The sequence below is a fragment of the Anarhichas minor genome, unplaced genomic scaffold, assembly GCF_050575085.1.
Source record: "Anarhichas minor isolate MPS153535 unplaced genomic scaffold, ASM5057508v1 ptg000042l, whole genome shotgun sequence".
NCBI classification, from domain to species: domain Eukaryota; kingdom Metazoa; phylum Chordata; class Actinopteri; order Perciformes; family Anarhichadidae; genus Anarhichas; species Anarhichas minor.
In genome coordinates, this window is record NW_027466488.1 from 3510388 (window position 1) to 3537685 (window position 27298).

At 42.6% G+C, this 27298-nt stretch overlaps 1 protein-coding gene across 1 annotated transcript; it reads right to left on the reverse strand.

Moving 5' to 3' along the window:
* Positions 1–25955, reverse strand: cgnl1 (cingulin-like 1). The gene is made up of 18 exons (XM_076110167.1): positions 24297–25955; positions 24026–24120; positions 22191–22296; positions 21574–21675; positions 20999–21135; positions 19581–19719; positions 18730–18942; positions 9200–9406; positions 8988–9092; positions 8749–8901; positions 6677–6847; positions 4187–4348; positions 3991–4080; positions 1384–1467; positions 1052–1176; positions 543–651; positions 275–438; positions 1–160 (listed from the first exon to the last, which is right to left on the reverse strand). Exons 1-18 carry the CDS (start codon positions 25938–25940, stop codon positions 1–3), a joined length of 3966 nt encoding a protein of 1321 aa, XP_075966282.1. The 5' UTR covers positions 25941–25955.
* Between the last annotated feature and the right edge of the window lie 1343 nt (positions 25956–27298).

Sequence of the window (27298 nt, forward strand, 5' to 3'; positions counted from 1 at the left end):
TTACAAAGTGAAGGTGGACAAGATGTTGTCCTGACTCGAGGAGCGCTTGTACCCCAGTGATGAGCTGAAGTACGTCTCCCCGTCAGTGCTGATGTCATCGTCGTCGTCGTCGTCGTCGTCGTCCAGAGTGTTGAGCAGCGGAGCAGATGTGCTCTTACGCCTGGATGACACAAAACAATATAATAACTAGGACACTGAGAATGTCTGTGTATTATATTTAAACCTTTTCCTATTTTAGTCTGTTACGGTTGACAAATTGCTTTTATGCGTTTACCTGATCTCACTTCGCAGAGCTTTGAGTTGGCTCTGGAGCTGCTCGTTGGCCTCCTGTTGCTCGTCCAGGTCTCTCTGCAGCTTTTTCTTGCTGTGATCCAGTCGGTCGATCTCTTCTTCAGCCTCATCCATCTGCCTTTTTAAGGCCTTTAGACGCAGATTCAACTTCAAGAAGAACCAAACACAGATCAACAAATATGTTCACTATGTGGCTATTAATCTAATTCAAGGTCTGTAGTAAATTGAGTTAAAATGAGTTGGTTACGTACTTGATCCTTTTGATCTTGCATTGAGTTGTTTTCTTCTTCACCTTGCATCATCATTTCTTTTACCTTCCTCTCTAGCCTGCGGTTCACCAGCTGCAGGTTGGCACGCTCCCTGAAACATATACGCCATGCATCAGCATACTGTACATGTAGTGCTGCAAATCATTCACCTAGATGTATATCAAGAGCTGGTCAGATTCTCCACAAGGTTTGTTTACCCAGACTTGGACTATTTCTCTCAATAAGAAAATTATTTTAAAGTCACTGTCACAATTCCAATTGATCTACATCATTGAAATCAATATTCTAGATGTGTTCTCCTATATAAGCTCCAACATTGTAGCCTGAATCCATCAGTGTCTAAGTTTAACTCTAACTTTTATCTGGAAGACACTACCTGGCTTGCATACCCAGCCTAATGAACCTCTCTACTTTTCAGTCAACTTTCCCTCTTCCATCACTTTGACCACAGCACACCTCATCTTTATTCCCCATCGGAGCCTTCATCTCACCTTTCCTCCCCCTCCAGCCTCGCCTCCAAATCCTGTATGCGGTCCTCCAGCTGGGAAAGCTGGCCCTCTTTGTTGGACTTGTGGGAGCCCTCTAAATTAACCACTCTACTCTTCAGGTCTTTGGTCTAGAGAGGTTACAAAGGGAGAAGTAGTGAGTGTTTGTACCATATTATCAATGTATCAAAAATATGAATTAGAAATTGACGTGAGAATGGATACAATCAAATGAAAATGATGAAAAGACATGTGAATGAAATGGGTTGGTGCTTTGTTCTGAGTTTGCAGAGCAACACTGTGTGTAGTTGTTTTCCTCCAGACAGGAGAGTGTGTACCTGTCTCTCCAGAGCCATCTTGTCACACTCCAGGTCCTGTCTGCTAGCCCTCTCCTGCAGGAGTTCATTCCTCATCTGCTCCACCTGTCAAGCCGAGTCCAGACACTGTCATCGCTACACTTCCAAACAGTCTGATGACAATTATTATCAGACAATGTCTGTGTCTCAGTCACACCAAAAACCACTGCAGCGCTCAGTGACTCAAAAGGCTTAACAATAGAAGAGTTAATGCTCAAAGGGCTTTAGTTAATTGGTGATCTGGTTTTTCTTGTTTGGCACCATTCTATCATGTCTACTCAGTGACACAGGGTTGTAGTAAAAAAGAAAATATATAATAAATCATTGACCATCATTTTTTTCTGTGCAGAAAATATAGCTGTGGACTTGGCAACACGTTTGTGTAAACATTAAAAGGAATAGTTAAAGATTATGGTTAGTGTGGTTATTCGATTTGTGGAAAATATGAAGCTCCCACCTGCAGGCAGTGATGTTAATTGACCAAATCCACCTATCAGCACCTCTGAAGCCCACTGACATGTTATATATTGTTCGTGCACAGCTGTGGTTTTACATGCGGTTATGTTAATACAGTATGATTTTGTCACCAGGCCAGCTGTTTCATCCTGTATCCAGTCTTTATGCTAAGCTAAGTTACTGCTGGCCTTATATTTAACAAACAGATAAGAAAGAGGTATACGTTGACCTTCTCGTCCAATTCTCAGCAAGAATGTGAATGAGTGTATTTCCCAAAAAGTCGAAGTATTCCTTTAATACTAATCTGGTGTCATCATATATCCACTCTCTGAACACAACATCAACCCCGGAGAGGCCTTACTGCATGAACATGACTGCTCAGTGATAGCCTGGTTTAAAAGAACGAAGGATGAAAAGAAATCGATACAGCGGTGATGGTTCTTTCTTTGTGAGGAGAGATTAGAATTGGTGATATTTTATGCCAATTAGTGGGTGACAGTGGGCTGCTCTGATGAACGATGGCCCCTATAACTGGTGCACCCAGCACAGTGCTTGAGGGAGCTGAATCAGCAGACTGGAACATACAGCGAAACTAATCTGCTTTGTGAAAGACGGCAGGAGAGGAGAGGGGAGATTACTCTCATTTAGACAGGAGAGGAGCACCTGGTGCCAGGAGAGACGCAGGTGTTCTTCCTGCTGCCTCTGCTGCAACCTCACCACCCCTCCACCCCATAGCCATACATCCCCCCCCCCTCTCCTCCCCACAGACATTAAAGCACACACACCAGCACATACCCGCATGCATGTGTGTGTGTGTGTGTGTGTGCACTGACAAAACACACACCACTAGCACTCAACCATACTCCACTCTGAGTGCACAAAGCTCAAGTGTTGCCTTGACAACCGACTTCAGCCTCATGCTGAACCAACGCCACTTTGTCCCGACGCCACTCTTTACTCGCTGCCAGGAGTTTTTAAAACAGGGAAAGCATTTAAAGAGATTTAAAACACTCTACGCGACGCACATTAATTCATCTTTTTGGTCACAACTTTTGAATCTGTGTCAGTTCCAGACTGAGAGGAACCTGTAGCCAAACCTTACAGGCCTGTGTTTGGATGTTTTACATTTAATTTATTTATTTATTTTGCACAATTCAAACAATAAAATTAAAAATAAACAAACATAACAGAGATAAATGAATATCACAGTGCAGGAAGTGGCAGAAAGCCAACTGGGCTTATTTGAATATTAAGGAGATGCAAACTTTGACCAGAAGACATAAACATTTGCATAAACCGGTAGGGTTGCAAAGAAGCAGCGTTATTGTATTTCAAAAACTCCAGAACCACCATCCTCCCTCTGACTAGTAAGCACTCTCCCACAATCAATGAGCAATCCTAAAAGCACATGTACATTATATAAATCTTACTTCATAGTGCTTCTGTCAGCAGCTTTCTCAGGGAGAACGGATAACTGGAGCATTTGCTTGCTAGGATATAAAAACTGACTTCAAGCACAAGAACTGTATTTGTTCTCAAGATTACTGAGGGGGAGTTCACTTGGAAATTACTGAGCGTAATTTCCAAGTGAACTCCACAACCTGAAAACTTGAGACATTTGGCAACTCGCATATTTTGGCTCGAGCGGCGCATTAAGAGGGCTCTTTTGTGACTGATGCATGGAAATTGGATAGGCGCTCTCAGACCACACTGGCAGGCCGCCAAACCTGAATGATTATGCAAGATCATCTTACAAAGCAATGACCAGTCCACTTTATCCAGACCAGAAATAAACTGGGAATTTTGCAGTGTGGATATTATATGGAGAGACACAGACACCTGAGAGTGAGCACGTACACCAAAGCACTGATCGAACCCGTCAACCTGCATTTTAATCATGTAAATTGAATCTTTCGGGATCATTTTTGTTTTGCGGGGATCATATGTTCGTTTTGTTCAGAGGTTAGTGTTTGTGGTCATGATGTTAGAGGTGGAAGACAAAGCAACAGGAGATCTGGATATCATTTACAGGTTGAGATGGAACAGAGACACGTCTGTGAGAACTAAAGTGGACATGGACAGCAGCAGCAGGTCACCGTGACAGGCGAGCACCGATAATGAGAATGAGTTTACCTGCTCTCTTCCTCGGTCTATCCTGTTCATCAGCTGGTCTCCAGTCTGACGCTCCTCATCCAGGTCCAACTCCAGCTGAGCGACCCTGTCCTGCAGAACGAAGCAGTTACATCCGTAAAGTCAGTGAGTGTTTCTATCTAATTCAGTTTTCTATTAATAGTCATCAACAGGGGCTTTATTTGACATCATTATGCACCTCTAAGAGTTTGACGTGTCGAGCTTTTTCGTCTTTAGCTTGGGCCTTTTTGTCGGCCTCCAGCTCCAGATCATGAACCATTTTCTCCAGAGTCGTCTCCCTGAGCACGGCCTCGTCTCGTTCTCTCTGACACTGCTGCAGGTCCTCCTCCCGGAGTGACAACTAAAACGAAATCAATCGATACACTTCACACATACAAATTACTGAAACTTGCTTATTGCAAACACATTTCATTGCCCTGTATAAATACCAAAATCACATCTGTTTACAGAGAATATTTAATTTTGTCCCCGACGGTCAGTGAGTAATAGGGGTTCAGTGTCTCATTAAAAGGACCCTCAGCATGGTGATAAATACTTCTTGAAAGTCCATATCCCTGTTAAATATTTCATCTTGCTTCTTATCTTAGGTAGCCTAAGTATTTTAAGTATCACCACTGTAGCTATGACCAACAATTTAGTTGCTGCCTAGGGAAATTATTATATGGCTCCCCTGAGTGACTAATGAATCCCTGTGTTCATTCAGCAGCTGTGCCCCCCACAGCTGGAAAATTGCCCCCATTGCTTAATGCTAAGACAATGAAAAATCATCATCTGCTCTTATGTCTAACCCAGAACAAATATTTGGCCATTAGTGCAGAATAGTTCCATATTTCATCATGTAAATACTTAGACATAATCTCAGCCATGGAGCTAAGCTAAGCATGCAATTACTTAGTAATAAGTGTAATGGGATAATTGTGCATCCTCACTCAGGTCCTGAATATCAATAATCAACTTAAGAAATTAATCAATTACTGTAATGACCTGATCTAGGGACTGAAACTTGGCAACACAACATACTGCTGTTTTTATTCAGCCTTCCCTCTTGAAAAGAAAGACTTTTAAAGAAAAAGCATTAATGTGCCCTGCACTTGTAATTTTAGTGATAGTCTGCCAAGTTCACATGGGTGGAGACGGACGAGGTATTTGAGAGCAGCTGGAAAAGCGGACTCACTAGGCCCAGTCCAGAGCAATCTGTGTCTCAGGAGAGGTGGAGGAGGAGGATGAGGATGTGAATCCTGCCAGCACAGCTTTCACAACAATGATATCACAACACTGACATCCTCCTCTTCCTGTACACCAGCTGGATGTAGACATGAAAAAAGGATGCTGACCATGTCCTTATATACACACTTGCTTAAAGTCTATATCGGGAACAATTAGATGAGTAAATCAGTCAAATCTAATGGCAGCATGTCAAATATAGGCTGAAAGCGATGACAACAGTTTCCAGTAGATAGTTCCTTTCAGAAAAGGAAATGTCAATAATCTTCTTTTTTCTTTGCGATAAAGCCTCATGAGCTTGAGAGCGGGGCATAGCCTGCCAAAACCTCTAATAAAAAGGTGCCCAGTGGAGTTTTCATCATAAACAGACATGGCTTTGTTTACAGGGTTAGAGTTACGGTACATTGTGCAACAAACATGCTGAATGCATTTTGTACCTCAGAAAACATTTGCAAACCCCTTTTTTTAATGTTTTGAAGTCTGCAGCGTTTGGATCGGCTTGTTTACAGTTTTCTTCTCTTCCATTATTGGCACATTGCTTCCTTTTGGAGCACATTATCTCCAACAACTGTGCAATCAACAGTACTTTACTACATTACTGACTGCACAGTCATGTAACATTACATTACTTTACAGAACCACTAGTGGTTGAAAACTCTTTTTACATGACCACATCCAATCTCAAACACAACTCACTTTGAACTCACTCAAACAGAAAGTGTCAGGCACTGAAACCAGTTTCCTTTGATGTACCGTAATGTGTAATGCTCCTTTGTGTCTATAGCCCTTCTTCTTCCTAAACAGCATTATATCTATTATATATGTCCTGCTTTCACTAAACTATAATAATGTTTCTGTGTGGGTCTAGTTAGATAAATGTTCGATAAATACAACAACATAAGCCATCCTCTTTCCAACATAAATTATTCACCTTTATCTGTTCTTATCTTCAACAAAAACATTCTTCACATTCTTAAGTCCTGACAAGGATGAATTGCTTGAATGGAAACAATGCAGAGTGGTCACAGGTTAAGTTTCATCGTTATGGTGTTGTGGCCACAAATCAAAGGATGATAAAGGATTTCTCCACATTTCCCTTTTAATTCTAACTCTGAGTGTAAACATTAATTTAATAAAGAACGGAGATTTTCAACGGCTTTACTCGGCTCAACTGCTTCACTTTAATACTATGTTTTGGGTTTGAGAGGACAGCAGGGAGCAGAAATACCTAAGTGATGACATCAGGACAGGATGATGTTAGTGGGAGGGGTCAAACAAAACGATGGCTCATCATCTGATGTTCTGCATGGGAGGGCTCAGACGGGCTGACTAATGATGGCCTTGATGTGACCACTCTGACCATGAAAGCTGGGTCAGCATTCAAATCTGTGACTCCTCGCTGAGGGCCCATTACGTTAGATGAGGCTGACGTAGCGCACTGTACCTCTTCTTGCAGGGTTTTGGTAGTCAGTAGGCACTTGTCCAACTCCTGTCCTCGCTCCTTCAGAAGCATCTGCAGATCAGTCAGCTCCCGACGGTTGTTCTCTTTATAAATATCAATCTGTTCCTGGAGCTCCAGAGTGGACGACTGGGACGCCACCACAATATCATTCATCTGCAGGCACAGTGAGGGAGAGCACAGTGAGGTAGAGCACGGTGAGGGAGAGCACGGTGAGGTAGAGCACGGTGAGGTAGAGCACAGTGAGGGAGAGCACGGTGAGGGAGAGCACAGGTCGAGAGACAGAAAGAAATATGAGGAAAAAAGCAATGAGTCCACATATCCGAACCTGAATCCTTTAGAATCCCTTAATTAAAAAAGGAAAGTTAAATACTTCAATGGTACAAGAAAAGAAAATGTTTTTCAGGCATTCTTCCTCCTTCCCCCTGAAAAAGACCCTGTGAGGTCAAAATCAGATGGCATTTTAAACCAACATGCATGACTAAATTAAACTTTTAATATACTCCTCCTAGCTCTCGAAGAGTGCCCGAAGAACAGTTTATTGTCTTTGACCAGTTTTATTTTTCATCTTCAAGAGCAAAATAAGGTCCTGTGAACTGACTGCATGTGAAACCCAAGGAGCACTTGGCCTCTGCATTGTTTTAAATAACTCTTTATTTAAGAGCTAGTCAACTCAACTCTTTGATAAGAGACTCATTAGACTCAGGCCCTGTCCACATTACTCCGTTTCTCCTTGGATGCAGATTTGTCAAATAGAAACGATCTCCGTCCACACGGGAGTTTCAGCATCATTCTCGAGTTGATCTGCGTCCAGACGGCAGCCTTCGAAGGCGGACAGCACGTGACCATTTACGTACACTGGGCATGCGCGTGACGGTGTAAACAGGAAGTGGATTGCTTGCTTAGTTAAAAAAGTAGTTTTTAATAATGAAAGGTTGTATTTGATATTTAAGATCTTCCTCTAAAATCTCCCTCTACAAACTCAAACAGACACAGTTCGTGGAAAGTTTTAGAAGTTTTATTTTTCAGACGTAGTTACAGCGCTGCGGGTCTCTCGCTCTCTTTCTCTCTCCAAATTTACTTTAACATCAACACTTACACATAAACGTTTACTAGATTATGGGTCCATCAATGTGGTCAACACACGTCTCTCACTCGTTTCCTCCGTGTTGTTGATGTCTGTTCTCACTAGTAGCTCTGAACGTCATGTCCGCCTAGCTAGCTTCTAAGCTAATTTTAACATTACCGCCAATGGAGAAATGCTAACCGCGATTAGCATTTAATACAACACAAATGTTATACTAAACACGCGAATATAATATATCTACGTACATCTTTTCATGCTTCATAAAGACATACTTACAGACTAAGGTCTCTCAAGGCTACCAAACGGAAGATGTAAAACGTTAGTTCAGCGTGTCTTCTCATTAGAATCTAAAAACAACGAGCTGCTCCATAGGGCTGATGCCGCTCGCTAATCACTCCAATAACAGCTGCTTCCTCCACAGATATGCAGACTTTTACTGCACAACAGCTGCTAACTGCTGCTAGCTGTTGTGCTAGCAGCAACATCATGTAGCTGTTGTGCTAGCAGCAACGCTTGCAATTAGCTATCCATGTTGAAATGAATCGCTGGTAGCCCAGTTTGTTTTCTTCCGGGTACGGGTCACGTGATAGTGAGTGTGACGAATCAGGGACGGAGACGTCATGGTTGCCAATAACCAATCCAGTAGCGAACACGGGTGTGGGCGTAATTTTTTCTAAGCACATCCGTATCCGACCGTCCACACGCAAACGCAACCCCGGAGTTCTCAAATACCTCCAACCTCGGCGGAGTTTTCAGATTCCTCCGTTTAGGGTGCTCCAAAACTCCGGCGTAGTGTGGCCGCTCAGTGTAAACGTAGCAAATACGGAGTAAAAACGGAGTAATGTGGACAGGGCCTCAAAGATTAATAAACGCATTTTACCAAAATGGAGCCTGCCATCTGAGACCACCTCCACTAATGCGTCGCCTGCTGGAATGGATGTCCCTGTACTATAGACTCAAGTACACTCACCTCCCTCTGAAGTTTCTCCACTGTGCGGTCCAGCAGCGTCCTCTCATCCTCCATGTCGTTCTTCATGTGCTTGAACTGTTCCTTCTGAGTCCTCTCTTCTTGTAACCTCTCCTCCAAGTTCTTGTGTTCAGTGCTCACTTTGGAAAAGTTCCTCTGTAGAAGGACACAATTTTAAAGATGTCAAACCGTCCTTGTGACATTTCTCTACATGCAGTGTAGCACAGTGTCGCTGATCTCACCTGCACATCCTCCAACCGAACGGTCAACGCTCGATTGGCACGCGACATCTCCTCTTCTTGCTCCTTAATTTCATCCAAAGATTCTTCCAATTGCTTTTTCTCTCTCTGTTAAGCAGACATTGTGGCATATAAGACTCTCATAGAGTGTAATATGATGTGTTGGCAGCAGCAGTTCTGTGACTGACCACTCTTTATGCACCTGGACCCCTTACCTCCAGTCGGCCAGCTCTGTCGCCCTGCTTGCTCTCCTGTAGCTTGGCCTCATCGATGATGCGGTTGAGTTTGGCCACCTCATTTTCCAGCTCCTGTGCACGCCTGCGCAGCCGATCGGCCTCTTGGGTCAGGCGTCCTGCTTGGCCCTCCACTGCACCCTTGGCTGCCTCCACTTCAGCCTTCTCACGGACCACTGCTGCGCTGCTCTGCAGATCACAGCAAGACACAAAGCTTCAGTACAAAGGAAGCAGTAGTCTGTGGCACTAAACAACGATGCATGACGGAACATTTGAAAATCTCTCAAACGCCTCATGCAACAAAAGCTATTTGAAGCCCTCGAGGCTCTCACTGAACCTTTGTTGCTATAACAGAGTAAAAATGTCCTCCTGTAATTCTCTCACACTACATAATAAAGCAGAGATGAAGGCAACTAAATCTGAGCATTCATTAGCCTCTGTTGATTGAGGGCCACACGAAGGAGATCTGCTAGTCTCCTGTGTCACTAGATTCATTTTACACCTGACATACTCCTGTGAGAAGTCTTGTGACCAGTGGCTGTACAGTGGCTGGGACAGAGTTAATGGGGAGTCCTGTGAGCTCTCCCCGTGCCCAAATTTGTGAATGAAGACTGTGTTTTTGGGTTTGACATTTCGGGGTGGAATGCTGTGCAGTAGAGAAAGAGCAGGAGACAGACGGAAACACATTTCTGCGTGACAGGAGACCGAGACAAAGAATACTGACGACAATCACACAACTCAATCAGTGTGACAGAGAACAGGTTTCAGTTGTGATGACACCCTTCCAGTGAACAACACGGAACGGAGGTGGAATGTTTGGAAAAATGGTTTGCCAATATCCTGTTGATCTCAGTACAGTGAGGTACACCACTACACAAGACTCTTACAAAGTGTGTAGTTACTGTTTCACTTTATAACCGAGCTGAAACATTACATTGAATAAACACTGAAGGTGTTAAAATGTGTCAACGGGTAAATAAAGTTCAATGCTGTCTCTCTGCCCAGGCAGGTTACTCTCTCTGACATCCAAGTACGTCACGGCATGTGTGCGTGGGCAAAAGCACACACACACACATACACACACACACACACCATTCTGACTTGAAGTATCAACTAAATTGTAACCCAGCTGGTGAAACACTGATGAAAGGCGGCCCAAAAAAATGCATCAATACAAACAGTAGAACTAAAAACTGGTTTGTATTTCTCGAGCAGTACCTAAATTACATCACAATCAGCAGGTAGAGGAAATCATGAAATATGGGTTCTTTCGTCTGACATTTATTTATCAGAAAAAATCATCACATGCCTCTTTTAAAAAGCACAATTAAACAAGTTATCATAGCAGATTATATATGTCATTAATTAATTGCAGCCGGCAAAAGTGTGTAGTTTTGTGGGTTAAAGCACTCTAGTTAGTCTCACTGGGCAGTTGAAGGAGGTTTTGAAGGCGGTTACTTATTTACAAATGCAGAATTGAGTTTCTGCTGAAATCCAAAGTCTACTACTCTTCACCCCTTTATTCTCTTTGTGACTAAGTTGAAAGGCACTCGTTGATCAAGTCGTCCTGTCGTCATCATGCGTGAATACAGACACATCCTGTACTGGAGAGTTGACGGGTGCCTCCCTGCTTCAGTGGTAGCAGGCCAGTAAGACCTGTTTCCCCTGTCTCCACAGAGCCGCCCTCATCTCTGCCTGACTGGGTCACTTGTTCAAAGGAGCGAGGAGCCTTGAACAGACACAGTACTGCGAAATACAGAGTTTTTACCTCTCAAGACAAATAAGAGGTCATGTTAGAAAACAAACGATACATTTGCAGTTTTCTGGACTGAAGTATCTGCAGTTTGGGCCCAGACGATCCGGTCTCTTGTGTTATGTTGGGTTACAGCAGCTTCCTCGCGTTGCTTTGAAAACTCGCATATCAAAGTGTTGGTTGCCAAATGGGATTGGGGGGGATGTCGGGCGAAACAAAGCTTTTACTACAATAACTAGATGAGCACTGCGCAGAACAAGGCCATGCTCTATCCCGCAATGGTAATGAAAGTGAAAAAGAATTCATGTATCTGCCCTGCGATTCTGATAAATTTAAAGGGTTCTCCCTTGATCCATTCTACACCCTTCTAACAAGTTTCATGAAAATTGGGCTAGTAGTTTTTTCATAACCCTGCTGACAAACAAACGAAGAAAACGAACCTCTTCAGTGGAGGTAATAAAGCATTGACAGTGTGTGTCAGTGCTCCGTTTTAACAACATATACAACATGTTCAGCCCTCATACTACCCTGCCTGTCCCACTTCCCACACTGGGTCATACCAGTTAAACACATGGACAAAGCCACCCAGCCAGAAAGACGGAGACCCCGCTACTGCCTACCTCTTTTTCAGTAGACTTTCCATTCTGCAACTCTCATTTATTTGGACTGATTTAAACAGACCTGCATCATGATCTGCCAGAACATGAGCTTGTGGAAAGATCAACTTTCCTTAAATTGTAAGACATAACAACATAAATGTCAAATTATCATGTGCCTGAGAACCATTAATAATGCCTATTGCCTATTATATTGCCCACTTATATCTCATTAGGCTTCACTAACTTGTATGCTACTAAAAAAAGTAAATCATTCATTAAAAGTGTTAAAGCGTTATTAAAGATTACCTAACAACCACTAAAGGATTAGTGCTTAGACAACAATCACTTTATCAGCTATTAGACAATGATTTGTTTAATTTGTCAATTTAATACAATTCCTTATCACCTCTTTAAATACAAATGTAACAAAGAGACTAGCAACACAAGCTGGTTCAGAGTATTAGTGCAATATCATAAAAGAATATGAGGTAATATCATACCGCTTGTCTTTTTTCCCTCCTCTACACTAACTCAAAGTTTGACTTGGTCTTGGTCTTGTGTACTCAAACTGTTTGCATAAAGTTGCACATTAACTAACTTTGTGCAGTCTTTGAAGCGCGCCACAAATGCTGAGGTGAATTATGTGTCCCAAGTCGTGTGCTGTGGTGAAATCCTGGCTCTCTCAGTTGTTCCCATCAAATAAGCCTCCAGCATAACAAAAGAGCTGATGGTCTAAAGACAAACACAGCTGCAAATAACCTGCAGAACAGAAATCTACAACCCGACAGGGTACATCGTTTTCCTAGTTCATTCCATATTTATACAATCTGTATTTTCAATAAATGTCAGCAGGATTAACCCCTTTATCAGATATACAGGTAACACCATTACAACTCACAATACTGCACATAAACTCTCATAGAAACATTTCAATAACAAGTAACCAAAGGCAGAGTTCAAATGCAACTCTGAGAGCCTAAATATCAATCACAATCAGTGTAAACACACAGGTAGTTTGTCCAAATGAAGTCATTTTCCACAAAGCCAGCTGCTTACATATTATCATTTCTCTCCCCTCCCCATTCCCAACGTTTCTCTGCCTGTGCTTTGTGTTTCTTTTTGAAGACCAACATGTTGGAGTTATTTTTTATCCCATTTGACTTCCGCCAGAGCGCCATCTTTGAAAAACAAACTGTGAAAACATTTGTTCCACAAAACCCAACAGAGTGGCGCAAAATATAACATGCAGTGCAGTAATACATTAAAAATGCTACAGCAGCTGCAAAAACATGCCAACTGTGATTTGCTTCTGTAAAAGTTTAAGCCTACTGCTATATTATTGAGCCTGCATGCTGTGAAGATGTTACGCTTTCATGTTTTGAAAAGGAGTGGACTGGAGTAATCACCAAAATGTGTTTTTTTCTTTTTCTAATTTCTAATTTAGTCCAAACAAAGAGATTAGAACTTTAAACAGATGACATATGTGTGGCAGGCTATAATGAGCCTTTTAACTCTGAGACCAGCAGCACTGGAAGTGTTGTAGACATGCATTATATGTTTATTGGCCACTCAGGCGTTTACTCTTTTGATAGCTGGAGATGAAATGTCACCAATCCTGTTTTTCCTTATTGCGGGTTTGAGTTTTTTGACAGCTGAAGTGATGTAGCGTCGTTGGGTCAAATAAAAATGCCTTTGTTGCCTTTGACGGAAGAGGCTTCAAATCCAAACTTGACCTAATTAAATAAAACTGTCCAAAGTCATTTAGAGTACAGGTCATACCTGTGTGGTATATCACCTTATCTGAACTTAATCCTCTTATCAGGAGAAGAACTTTAAAAAAACATCTTTGGCAGTGTGGAAGCCCTGATTTCCTTTGCCAGCACAAAGTGTGTGTTACATATACAACATCATCCTTCATTAAAGAAGTTACCCAGACCCGAGGTTAACTGGAACAGAAGGCCTGTCACGGACTGAAAGGAAGGATTGAAGTAGAAATTAAAATGTGACAGCTGAGAAGCACTGGCATCTCTTTGGTCAAAGGAGGGCCGTAATCAAATCTTGTCCTGTGAGAAATTTAAACAGAAACCAGCTTTTAAAGTCTCTGTGCAAAGCCAAACTGCAAGCTTGCAGGGGTGTTTGGATACAACATGGCATTATTGAGACTAGTGAGACTGTGACCATGCAGATGCTCTGAGTGACTTGATGATTTTGATATTAGATGTATTGAAAGAACAGCTGTTGACATCACACACACTATCGTCTGCAATTGTCAATGAAACAAGCATTGTTGTAAGACGTGGAAATGTTTTGATGTGCCTTCATCAGTGTGCACCTAACTTGCAAGATGAAAACAAATAATTCTGAAAGAAAGGGTGAACACACTACCTGAAGTGAGGTTTTCATGATCTCAGGGCTGCCCTAAAAAAACATATTCTCGTCAATTTTACTAGTTTTTTACTCTCTGACCATCAGTACAGTCACTGACAGCTTTCATCCCAAATAATGTAGGGACACTTACTGTAGCCAGTGCAGAATTATATCTAAAATCAATCATATATTTTGGGGGTTTACTGGGACCACATTTGATCAAACTGGGTTCTGTGATCTCATGCACACTAATTTGGGGTTTCTGAATATCAAAAACTTTAGTATCATCTAATCTATAGCCTTTTTTTCCTGTAAAATATTACGCATACATTCATTTCTCAAATGTAAAACTGGATCATGCAATGTGACAGCAGAAAATATGGGGTGGAGCACTGCACCAGATGTAGCAACTCATGAAACTAATTACATTAATAAAGAGTATTTATTTAAATCATGAATGTTATTGAAGTGAATGTGACTCAAGACTTTGACTGTTAGGCTCCACAGGGTCAATTATTAAATCATGCACCACCATCCTGGCTACAATTCAAAGAAAGGCTTAGTCTCAGTGGAAAGACAAACGGGGGGGGGGGGGTCCAGGCCTAAGGCCAAAAAAGACTAGGTTTGAATAAACTTGTGAGCAAGAGAAGGGACGCCCAAAATCCACATCCCCCACAACACTAACAACTCAAACATGGGAGATCTCATCCCACACGTTACACAGTTACAGTGAAGTCCAACATTATGTTCTGAAAAGGTCAGCTGGCATAGTTACAAATACAAGATCAAAATGTGATCTAAAATGCCAAGAGGCTGGTTCTGATTCAATATGTCATGGTCATGTGGATCACAAGAAGGCAGAACATAGAACATAAAATGAACAATCCCTGACAGGTTTACAAGAAAACACACCACCTGCCTTTAAAAGCAATGCTTGATGAATGCTAACTCTCAGGTTCTAACCACTAGTCTCACATGTTATTGGTCATCTCTATGGGAGATGTATATTTAACTTGACACCTGCAAGTTGTTTTGGCAGATTAGGCTCCCACCACATCAGCGCTCACAGGCAGCAAGGTAAAGGAACAACAAACACTCAAATCCAGCAACTGCCTGACTTCGCACGGACGTGACCCTCATATGGCCGTGCAGCAACATTTTCTCAACCAAACCTTTTCTGACTGAACTGCTGCTGTATTTAATTCTTCTTTTTAATGTATAAAGTTATCATTAAAGCCATTTGAAGACCAACAAGGATAAATGGATAATTCCTTGCAGTCTCTGTCAGGATCCAGAAACTCTCCATCATTTCCTTCCTCACTCACTGCCCTGCATCTCCTACCAGCTCCTAAAGCTATACGCTTGGAAATACATTGCTATCATCAAACACACAGACGTATGCGGGAGTCCTTCCTTTCAAAACAAGCCTGAGGGGGAACTCTTCTGTGGGCCACGTAAGTTTGATGATCAGACAGTAAGACTTCAGTTCACACACTGGCAGAGATTACTCAAAAGGCAGGCTGAGATACGAGCGAGAATGGCACAGGCCAGAAAATGAACTGTGGTGAGCGGGAGATCACTGCAGAGTCTTGTGTGGAAACCGTGGAGTTAGGAAATGAAAAAATACGGCATTTGGGATTGAGGTTACAGATGAGAGCGTGATAACAATGTGGCCGTGTTACACACTGTGCCTCGGGGCTGTAGGTGAAACTTAACAAGAGCTGGAAATGGTGTGATAAGCACAAGGCTCTGTCTTTACAGTTAGGAAGGAAGAGTACAGCTGAGAGCTATTAAAGCTTCTAACACTGAGAATCCGGAGTGCTACGGAGATGGAGATGCAACTGCAGCACCCTGAAGAGGCATAAATGAAAAGGCCCAAGCCTCTCCCGCAGGTCAGAGCGGGTGCACTGTAACAGAGCTGGAGTTGAGTGAAAAAGGAGGTCCGCAGGGTGCACATTCTCCACTTCGACCCCGACATTCCTGGAAACAGACCCTTCTCTCTACTCACCACACCTCATCTTCCCACATGTTTTGCATACCAGCACACGCTGACAGCACACACTTCCAAAATGTGCCTTTTGCTGCAGAGCATTGAGAACTCAGGTAAGTAAAACTAAAAATAAGCAAATTCATATCTTTCTTAAGAAAGTATGACCAAGATTTATCAACCCCGATGAAATTCCACAGATTTCAGCTCATTGTAAACACAATGCAGCTTTCAATTTCAGACACAAAACAGGCCCCCCCGCTCCTTTCAGGGGGTCAGCCACGCATCCCTTTTTCTACATCACACTGACCCACTTATTCAGCATGTCCCAACCCCCGCTGCTATTATTGTGTGAAACAAACTCATCATTCATCATCGACTGAGGTCCGCAATTACCCCCACTCTTTCGGGGCACAGAAAGACGAGGGGACACGACGCAACTCGGGAACGGCCGCTCATTAGATTAGTGATGGCTTGCCACTGCAATTAACTAGTATACAGAACAACTCAGTGCTCCAGTTTCCAGCATTCTTCTTCGCATGGGCTGCTCTGGTCAACCCAAACGTTAGGGCCACTCAGAGGGGGTCGGTTTGAGATGGGGGCACAAAAATAAAAGATGCTCAGTTCACTGTGGCTCTCTTTCTCCTCTGTATGACACCCTCATACAAAGTAGAAGCGTACATGAGATAATAAACAGCTTTCCCTTTTAATGCCAGGCTTTCTCAAAACCTGTAGCTCAGCCTACTGGCCACATGCTGTGACCATTTGAGCTCCAAAAGGCTTTGGGTTTCATGGTGATGCATGCTTGCTATTCTTTTGGAATGTGCATATCACGCTGTATTCTCATTACACAGAAAACCATAATGTCTAGATTAACAGTATTTATTACCCACATGCTTTCAATATGCTTATTTTGTAGATATGACGACAAAATTATTTAATTTATGTGTCTTTTATGTCCTAACTTGACCGATCTTATTATCTGTTTTCACATTGCCCCGACATAAACAGCATATATAAACAGCGAAATCATAAAAGTGCAACTGTATAGATGAATTTGAGTTCATGTTTCTGCATAAGGATTGATAGGCAGAGTCTTCTAATCTCTAAATGCCTCGGTGTAACCCGAGCACAGAACATTAATTCAAGGACATAAATGACTGAGAACTCTTTCATATCTTAAAAGGGAAACAAACAATGACTTCATTTTGTCAAGTGTTTACAAAGCACTGAGGGTAAACCGCTGATGACATACTCCATCAGGGGAGCAGTACCTCCGTTTCAACCAAAGGAAGTGTTCTCATAGACTGTTGCTGCAGAGCGCTGCTGTGGACCCCCACCGGGCCTGCAGGAAGCCGAGAACAAGCACAACTTCCACTCTTTGAGGCAAACAGGACACACGTGAGTCACACAGCGACCTACTGAAAACAATGTGTCTGCAGTCCTTTCAGTGTGCCGTCTCCTGCCATGCACTGCTGCTCCTCTTATCTTAACTCACCTCCCTCCATTTTACAAAGGCTCTCTGCTCTACCAAATGTAAATGTAAATGTACTTCAATCATTCACTCTTAAATGATGGCTGGTTCATCACTAGTTCAAGGAGGTTTGTAGATCTTGATGTTCAGAAGTTTATTTCTTGTTAATATAGTAAAAACAGAACTGTGACCGAGTATAACAGGGCCTTTATTTATGACTTGCTACTAAGCTACAATAGTGACATGCCAGCAAGACAACTTGTAAATATGAATCTACAGATAAATGTCTCTAAATGTTATTATTAATCATCCTTCCTGTAAAATGTTCCTCCCTACAGTAACAAGCTGAGATAAGACAACACCTCCACACTCCCATGAACAATGATTACGAGCTACATTTAACTGTTACATCGTGTTTCATTTTTATCAGTTTGCTCTGTTGATGCAGCTCAAGTGTGTGAACTCATGCTGAACTGAATTTCCACTTGCGTCATCTGAAAAAAATCGCACAGCTTCAAACTGCTGTCGGTGAATATCTTATCCTATGCTGATCAGAGTGTTTAAACTACTTTGTTTATGCACTGCGATTACATCACCATTAAAAACTAGGATGTTTTTCAGCTCTTTATCATAAACAAAAACAAATCACAGAATCATGATTTATGACTAACGCAGAAGCAGCACAAAGCCATGTGCTTATGAAATTATGAATCGATGCAAGTATTACTGGAATTTACGGGTCAACTGCAGGTACATGAGGCTACTTTGGTGCTACTGAGGCATGTTAGAAACTATTAGTCACCAAAGTATTATGCTGAGTGCGGGTCTGTGGAATTATGTTGTTGAATGATAATATTTCAGTTTTTGTTGTATAATATAAAAAAATATCTCATCTTACTCATGTTAAACATTTCTTAAATTGCAATAGAGACAAAAAAAACAAGGCCTCTTTGCCTCCATTGCTTGCTATTTTTGCAAATCCTTTCCACAGAAATAAAGTGATACTGATTTAAAGTGCCATGCTTCTTGAAACAGTATATCCTGCCGCTTATAGAACCAGTGTCTCAGTATTTTGACACTCAGTGCTACAGATAAGCCCCAACCTCTGGTGATGAACATATGGCATAACTTGAAATGCAAAACACACACACACACACACACACACACACAGTTACAGCTCCCCCGATGCGCTGCTTATCTTGACTCTCCTCTGTGACAGGGTGTGTTTCTGGAGTGGGGGTGGGCGAAAGCTAAGGAAGTGAGGAGGAGGGAACACAAGGAGTCAAACTGGAGGAGAGGGGAGGGAGGAGAAACAAACGGGAGGCTGATTACCTGCTTGGCCTCCACCAAAGATGTCTGCAGCCTGCTTATTTCCTTCTCATACTGATCCCTCATCTTGTCCACCTCCTGATCATGAGCAGCCACTTCCTCCTTCAAGGCTCCTTTCAGAGCAGTGAGCTCCCTCTCTCTCCTCCTCAGCACCTCCTCCTGCTCCTCCTTGGCTAGGAGAACTTCCTGCATCTCCACTTTCAGTTGCATCATGTCCTGCGGAAAAGGAAGATAGTTTGGAAACATTTTATCAATTCAGAATTTGAAGATTCAGACTGGAGTTCACCGTGGCCCTTATGTTTGCTCTTGCCTTTGGTTACATAGACATTTCTCACTGAAACCGTTTATATTTAACTGTTCATAGATCAAAAATGTAGAGCTGAAGACAAGACAGAATGTGGGCTTTTTGGAAATATAAATAACAACAAATGAGATAGTTTAGTCTGTAGCGTTTCCAAAGAGAAATCTTTCAGATAAAGCCGTCACCATACTGACTTGCTTAGGTATAACAGAAATGTTTTCAGCAAAACTAAAATGCCTTTGGTGTTATTTCAGTGTGATAATCGCTATCAGCATTGTAGTATAGGATGGTACAAATCATTAAGCCTCTTCCAGACAGGCTGGTCTTTACACTGGCTGCATTACAGTTTAAACTTTAAAATGCAGTGTGAAACAGCACCTTAATGTTAACTCACTCCAACACTTCACTTTACATCATGGTTTATGTACATGGTTTTAATATTCAAGAGGCAGAGTACCTTTTATCTTTCACGGTTGTTTTAGTGAGGTAGCCACATGTTCTACAAGCTTAGAGCAGAAAAACGTCTTCTCTAGAACAATGAACAGTGCATTACCACCATAATGATGTCTCTCTCTTCATCTGCGGCTGACTTCTTGGCTGAGTCGAGCTCGTCATGCATCTCTGACAGCTGGTCCTGCAGGTCTCTGATCTCTGTCTGGTGTTGCTCCCTCTCCATCTTCACCTGGAACAGCCTGACAAACCATGTGACATGTCACAACACACAGTACAGGCACTCTACATACTGCGTATGTACATGCACATACACACCCGCACCTTAATTCACACATAGAAATGGCAGCACCTGTGCTGGGTCTTAATGTGAGGCCTATAGAGCACAGGGGTTAAAACGAATACCTGAACGACGGCAAAGCAATAATGTGTAAACTGCCTCTACACGACGACACGGAGGAGGAGGGTGATAAGTGATGTGAGGAACCTCAAACAAATCACCACAGTAATGTAGACTGAAGCATATTCCTGCTGTAAAAATAAACTAAATGATGTTTGGTATTGGGTCATTCATCCTGAGAAAGAAACACAGTAAAGCTGAAACTACAGATGATAATCACCTGAGACACAAAACTTCAATTAAAACTTGGATTCGAAAAAAATTATTAAAAATGAAGGTACGACAGAGAAGGAGGTAGAAAAAAAAGAGCGTAGCATTCAATAGTTCAATAATGCTCAAACATATTTTGTTAAGATATTCCAACTATACCCATCCAAAACATTGACAACTGCAAACAAAACCAGCAAGCTATGGATAATGCCAACACTCTAGACACCAAACTGAGCACTCCAATAACATTTGTACAATATGTGAAGGAGCAGAAATGGAGCTGGACAGTTAGTGCCATCAGAATGAATAGTAAATCAGTCACCAAGCATGCATTAATATGGAGGGTGAACGATAAACCCAACAAACCAGAGGAGTCACAAAGGGCTGTATAATAAGACAGAGCAACTGACATGGTAACCACCAACTACCAACAGTCTGAGTGGTTTCATCAACAGACATGCTACACTGCTTTCGGAGTGACAGCACTCCAACAAGTCAAGCTAATTATTCATATTATTCTATGTTATTATTATATGGCCTAAGGAAGGTGTTAACAGCAACATGGTTCTTCTGATACACCACTTCTTCATTTCACCTGTCAACAAGGAGCTTCCCAAGGACGGCATAAAGTCCCTGTTCCCACCAGCCTGTGTGCAAATCCTCAAAAAATCATTAGAGATCAGTAGCGCAGCGACAAGATCATGGTTCGTCACCAGCTTCCCACCACACCACACACTGCCAGTTGTGTTTGCTGGAGCATGCAACCAGGATGGAGATACCAGTGAAGGGAGCTTAACTTACTAACCCACCCTGAAGAGTTAAAAATACTGGCACACAACAGAGCTACGCTAGTTGATTAATACCGATCATTAGTGACCTGTCATTCTCCAGAATTGTCACGCTGCACTTACTCTTCCACTGTGGCCTGGAGCTCGAACTCTGTTTTGGCTAGCTTCTCCTTCAGACGCTTGCACTCCTCTACACTCCGCTCCAGCTCCTGCTGCAGCTTCTTCAAACCTGCTACTGTCCTCTTGTCAGCCTGATTCCTCTGTTGGTGAAACACACAAATATTACTGTTGACATTTCAGTTTCAGTACACATATCTAGTCTTTTACATCCACTGCAACAAGCTTTTGGCCTTTGGATTGAATTGATCTGATCTGTTTGATAAAAACATAAAGTCATGGTCATTTTTTATCTGTTTGAGGGAATCGGAGAATGAACTGAAAAGTAAATGCAATACAAACAGTGTTTTGAATTTACATTTACTCTATTAAAGCACCCACTCACTACAATATTACAGGTTTTCAAGATACTGAGGAGGCTGTTTATTCTAAACGGGCCTTTGTGTTAAACTTAGCCAATTCTAGATTAAACTAGTAGTCCCAAAATGCTCTTTAGGATATTCTCAAAGAACAAGTTTAGCTATAAACCGATCGGCAACATAAACAGGCTGGTGTTGGAGGCACAGTTAGACTGTTGTTACCGTGGTTTGGTCCTCAAGTTGTCTCTTCAGTTCGGCCATTTCTTTTCCCAGTTCCTCATTCTGCTCCTGCAGAGCTTTGGTCTGTGCACCAAAGTCCAGAGACTGACAGAAGAAGACAGAAGTTTTAGGGTTGCTTAATTCTTATTAATCCATTATGAATCAAATTACAAGATGAATATTTGGACTCTGGCATTAGCACTCGGTTACTAAGTAAAGGGTAAATATTCAATAGCTGACAGTGTCTGCTCTGCCTCAGAGCATCAGAGATATAATATGTACACAGTCTTAAAAAGTCCCAAAAATCACAGTTTTCTTCACTGATTTGAATCAAACAGGATGTTAAAGAAGAATTTACTGTGGAAATATATGTTAACACAAATAACTTTGTTGCATTTATCAACTTATCAACCAGTTCAGCTCCACTTTGGGAAGCTGAACCCCAAACACGCATCTCTCACCCATTTACTGGTAGATAACTAAATCACGAAGGTAAAACTGCACTTTTACAACCCAGAGTTTATGATTCGAATACAAACATGTGCAAAAAATTGCAGGGGAGAAGTGGCATACTTTAGTAGTTAGTGGTCCACAATTACGATGACATAACAATGTCTCACCTTGTTATCGCCTTGTGCGCTCGCCGTGGCCCGAGACTTCAACGTCTGTATCTTCTCAAAGACAAGGTTGACCTTTCTCTTTGTCGTATCATCATTATCGGTGCTTCTGCAGACACACACACACAGGTTATTAAAGGTATAAAAAAACAACTTTTCTCAGTGTTTGGGAGCTCAAGGATTAATTGCAGACTGTTCTGGGAACAGAGTAAGTCATTCCCAGCTTAGAAAGGGTCAGGAAGGATCAAGCTGCTTTGATGTGTCACCTCACATCACAAACAGCTTCATTACACCCGTCCAATAAACTATGAGGCACATGAGGAGAAGAATGAAACGTATGGGCAGTTTAATGGAATTGCTGCATAGTCTCACTTCATCGCCAGGTGAACTAGCAGGAGCCAGAGCTAAAAATGTTTAAAAATGCAGTAATCAATGCATGGGTTAAGAAATAACACCACGTCTAAGGCATCTAATGCTTACTCTAATGTCAAATATATGATGTAGTAAACATTTACAGTTACATTTTAGTTACTGAAACAAAAACAGATGTTTTTTAAGAAGCCTGAATTCACAACATTTGGTCCCAAAACCAGCCACACCCACATAGTTTCTGCCTCGCGCTCATTCTCTCTGGTGGCAACATATTTCCTGTCCTATATCTAAAAGATAACAAAGTGCCAAACATTTACAGTATTGTTTTGCTCAGTCAAAACCTTCCTAAACCTATACAACAACATTTTCAGAGCTAAGAAAAGCAGCTTTGCCTTTGTCATGAAACACGAAGCATTTCTGAGTTCATCCCCAGCCGTGTGAAAGACCAAAGATGGGAGGATTTTCTCAACCCACAGAAGAGCAATGATTCCTCCGGTTAAAGTGAAAACATCAGAATTCACAAAACTGGAGTTATACCACTTTCACATGGCATCAGTGATTCATTATTTCAATAGATTACATGGCTGACACAGACAGCCAACCCCCCCCCCCCCCCCAAAAAAAACCCTCTTTTCTCCTCATACAGATGATTTTCATTAAACCTTTATAACCCCTCTTGGTGAATGTTTGTCTTCTTAGGCCTTGGGAATGTAGCTCAGTTTCAGCCCCACTTCCATCTGTGTTTCCTTTCCTTTGTCCTGTGACTCCTGACCTGTGGCCCGGCACACCCAAGCAGTTTCCTGCTCTCTTTCTACATGATCACAAGTCTGTGGCACGTGTGCAAGAACTGTAAAAACTGGCAAACTCTTTTTAACTGTGAAATGGCGCACAACTGATTCAACTGCTGTAGAGTACAGTTTAACTGGCAACAAGACTTGACAGTGACTACCTACTACAAGTTAAAAGAGTGTAAAGAATGCATACACCATCATATCTGGCTGCTTTAAAACCTGAACCACATTTAACCTTTTAACCCAACATGCCTTTCCTTGACAGGCAGCGAGTGTCTGATTACAGACGCAAACAGGACGTTTTCACACTGCAGCAAAGAGAAAGCAGAGAGGGAAAGTGGGATTGTGTGAAAAAACAAACTCTAACAGCTGGATCTCTCCCAGCCTGGATGGGAGGGTAAGATGAGCACATTCCTTAACTTTTATCACAAACAGTCCAACTCTGATAAAAACACACAGAACAGTCTCTTCCTTCATGATGCATTGCCTTATGGTGCCAACATGATACATTTAGGTATTAGAGTAAACAATATGCTCAGTTCATGATTCAACTAACAGCCAAGGAATTAAGACTAGAAAATGTTCACAACATTCAGTCTTTTTTTATTAATATGAGCAAATAAAGCTGAAAAGTATATTTATAAGATACAGCAACAACAATTCAAGATAACTCACCCATCCTTCAGGTAATTGAACAAAATTTGTTTTGCTGTCTCTTCGTGTGTTTGTTGTGAAAGCTCCTGTTGACCTTTCAAAAGATCAGGTGTCGCCTGGCAATGACAGGAAAGGAGATCTTAATGAAGTTTTTACAAGACAGAACAGACGATCATCTGTTGGAGAATATTCTTATAATTCAAGTAAACTAAGACACATGTTAAAAAAAAAGACATTTCACATTGAATAGGTAAGATCCAATCATAATGCTTCAGCATACATTCCTTTTTACCTGAACATCTGCCTCTGTATTGGGCTTTTTGTCGGCGGTGGAAGAAGGCTTGGATGGAGATGTTGACGACACCTTTCCAGCTGAGAAGGCACTGTCCACGCTTTTGAATGGTAGTGAAGAGGTGCGAGTTTGTGGCTTGCTGTAACCCTGTATGGCGCCTACACCTTTAGAGGTGGTGCTCTGAGGGGAGCCAGGCGTGCTGGCCACACGAGATGAAGCCCTTGAGTCACCCTTACCATCTACAGCCGTGAGCCAAGAGTCCTGACTGCCGCTTGCTTTCTGCAGCCGTAGCTGTGAGGGCCGCAGGACATGCTCCATTGATGTGCCTCGCTGGCGGCTAAATCCGTCCACGCAGCTAGAGCCATCTCTTAGGCCGAAGGCGCTATCCACACTGCGTGAGCGCTTCCTGTCGTCTGGATTGATCCTGTTCCTGCGGCCCGCCCGGCCCCTGCGGTGGTGGCTGCCATCTTTGCCGTCAAACTTCTCAATGAGTTCATCAACACCAGGAATGGAGCCTGTGTCAATGTCTCTGCCTGAACCTGGAAGGAAAGGGATGTAGCGGCGGTTCTCGTGGCGATTGATGGTGTCTGCGTATAGGGGGTCCATCTGTTCCTCCACCAGAGCTTTAGAGGTGGAAGATGAGGAGGAGTGGCGGGAACGGGATGAGGACTGAAGGACTGGACCGCTGGAGTCAGTCCTGCGTAGAGGAAGGACATCAGGCTCTCGGTGGGTGCGCTCGAGGCTGGAGTTGGTGCTGCTCATCGAAGTGGGGGATCGAGATGATGTCTTGCTCTGCTCACTTATTCGACGTGACACGGTGGAGGGCTGAGGCTCGGCTGGAAGCACTGGCTGCTGCTGCGTTTTAGAGCCTGGCTTGGACTGAGGTGGATTCAGGTTGGCAAGATGAGGTTTGGACTGCGGCTGAGCTACTTGTGATTGTGGCCTGGTCTGAGACTGAGCCAGCTGGGTAGGAGGCAAAGACTGGGGCTGTGACTTCGGCTTAAAAAGGGCTGTCTCACTGAGGCTCTGGGATGGAAGTTGCCTTTTCTCTTGCTGCGCAGGAGCTTTGCTCCTGTCCAGGCTTGATGACATGGCATTGGACAGCGCAGGTACAGCAGATTTGGAGGAGGAACTCTGGTGTTGGTTCTCAGTCTCATCCAGAGGAAGAGGCCTTGAAGGCAGGCTGTGGAAAGCATCAAGGGTCAGGGAGTTGTTCTCTGGATCATACGGCTGCAGTATCTCAGGGTGCTTCTGAAAGTTCAGAAGGGAGGAGTGTTTCTTTCCCTGTGAATCTGCGATGCCATTTTGAGGACCAGTGTAATGGGTTATCTTCTGAGACCTGTACTCCATAAAGGGGCTGTCGGATCCAGCCTCCTTTCCTCCCCTGAAATCATACTCCTGGTAGTTCTCAATAAAAGAGCCCTCTGTGTCGATGTACCCATTACTGTTCGGGTCCATAAGGGATTGAGAACCCCTGTCCTGGTTGTTGAGAACTACATATGGGTGTCCATCTATACCCTGGACACGGATGCTGAGACCGTATGTACCAGCTCCGTTGCTCTGTGGCCTGGAGGGGCGGGACGGCTGAGTGTGGCCCTGCTGTGGTCCACTGTTAGGAATGCCTGTCACTCTGTATGACTCCATCAGGAATGCAGAAGGAAAATAAATCCCACTCCCTGGATCAGGTGGTCCACCTCTGCAAGCAAAGATTCAGACGGGTTCATGAGTCAGAGATGAGACACTACATAATTCAGTAATATCAACAAATGTTTCCCAGTTCCACACTCAGCCACTAATGAAACATTAAAGCCTCACTGCATTTAATTATGTTGTCCGCTTTAATTAGTTTTTCTTGTTTTGCATGAGTCTTAATGTTCTGTTTGCTCTCCACTGAGGTCCCTGTGTTGTTTATAACATCTCAGTCAGAACACATCGTATCTCTGGAAATATGAGTCAACATCAGCCACATTTTTTGCAAAAATGACCAGGTAGTGTTTAAAAAAGCATGACAGGTGTGTGACTAACAGGTATGGCATAACAAAATGACTGTTTGCCATGCATGACAAAGAATATAGGTTAAATAGTTAAGAGAAAGGTATTAACAGAAAGAAAATAATTGAATATGAGTCAGTCAGACCTGAGAGAAATGTAAGAGCTCTGCCATCTCTCCACAACTTTGAAGGGTGTTAGATTTAGAGTGATTGTGCAGTGTGTGTGTGTGTGTGTGTGCACATACACAGTGTAATCGATCCTTGTAAATGGCAATGTAATTGCAGCCCAGGCTCGTGGGATATGCCATGAAAAGAGAGCAACAAAATCTTATTTGGCTCAATTTTGTCACATTTATAATAAATGCGGGGCTGTTTCACTGATTTGCGGCACGACCGTGAGAACACAGCTGGCAATAAATATTAAACTCTGTACAAACATTAAAGTAAGCTACCGAATGTTTTTAGACACATTTATGGCTGGAAAGCCAGTGAAGACAAAGGCATCAGCAGCAAACATGTGTTTCTTTGGACAATGGGCTTTGAACAGGTTCCTGTTTGCCTTGCTGATAGCGTCCCATTCCTCCTGATGTTACAATACAAAGACGGGCGAGATGGGGCTGGAAGAAGGACACTGATAAGACAGGCATCAAAGCCACAAGCAGGATATATCACATTAGCATGAAATAGGTAGAGGCAGACAATACTGAGCCCTACTGAGCCTGTTTAGTCAAAACATAGCACCATGTAAGGTTTGGAGATATGACAATACGTACTGTGAGAAGATGTACATTGGTTAACTGACGCAGGCTTGCCATGCTGGTCGTGTCGGGTTTCATTATGTCATTGTGGGAAAAGTAGCAAGTACAAATTAATGAGCAGGATGGCTTTACGTCAATATTGGAGTTTCTGTTTTAGCTTCAATATGAAAAATATTTGTCATGTATTCAATTGGCTGGATTAGCCAAAAATAGGCTGATTTGTTTTCTACAACAGTTTCTGAATTGATTTCCC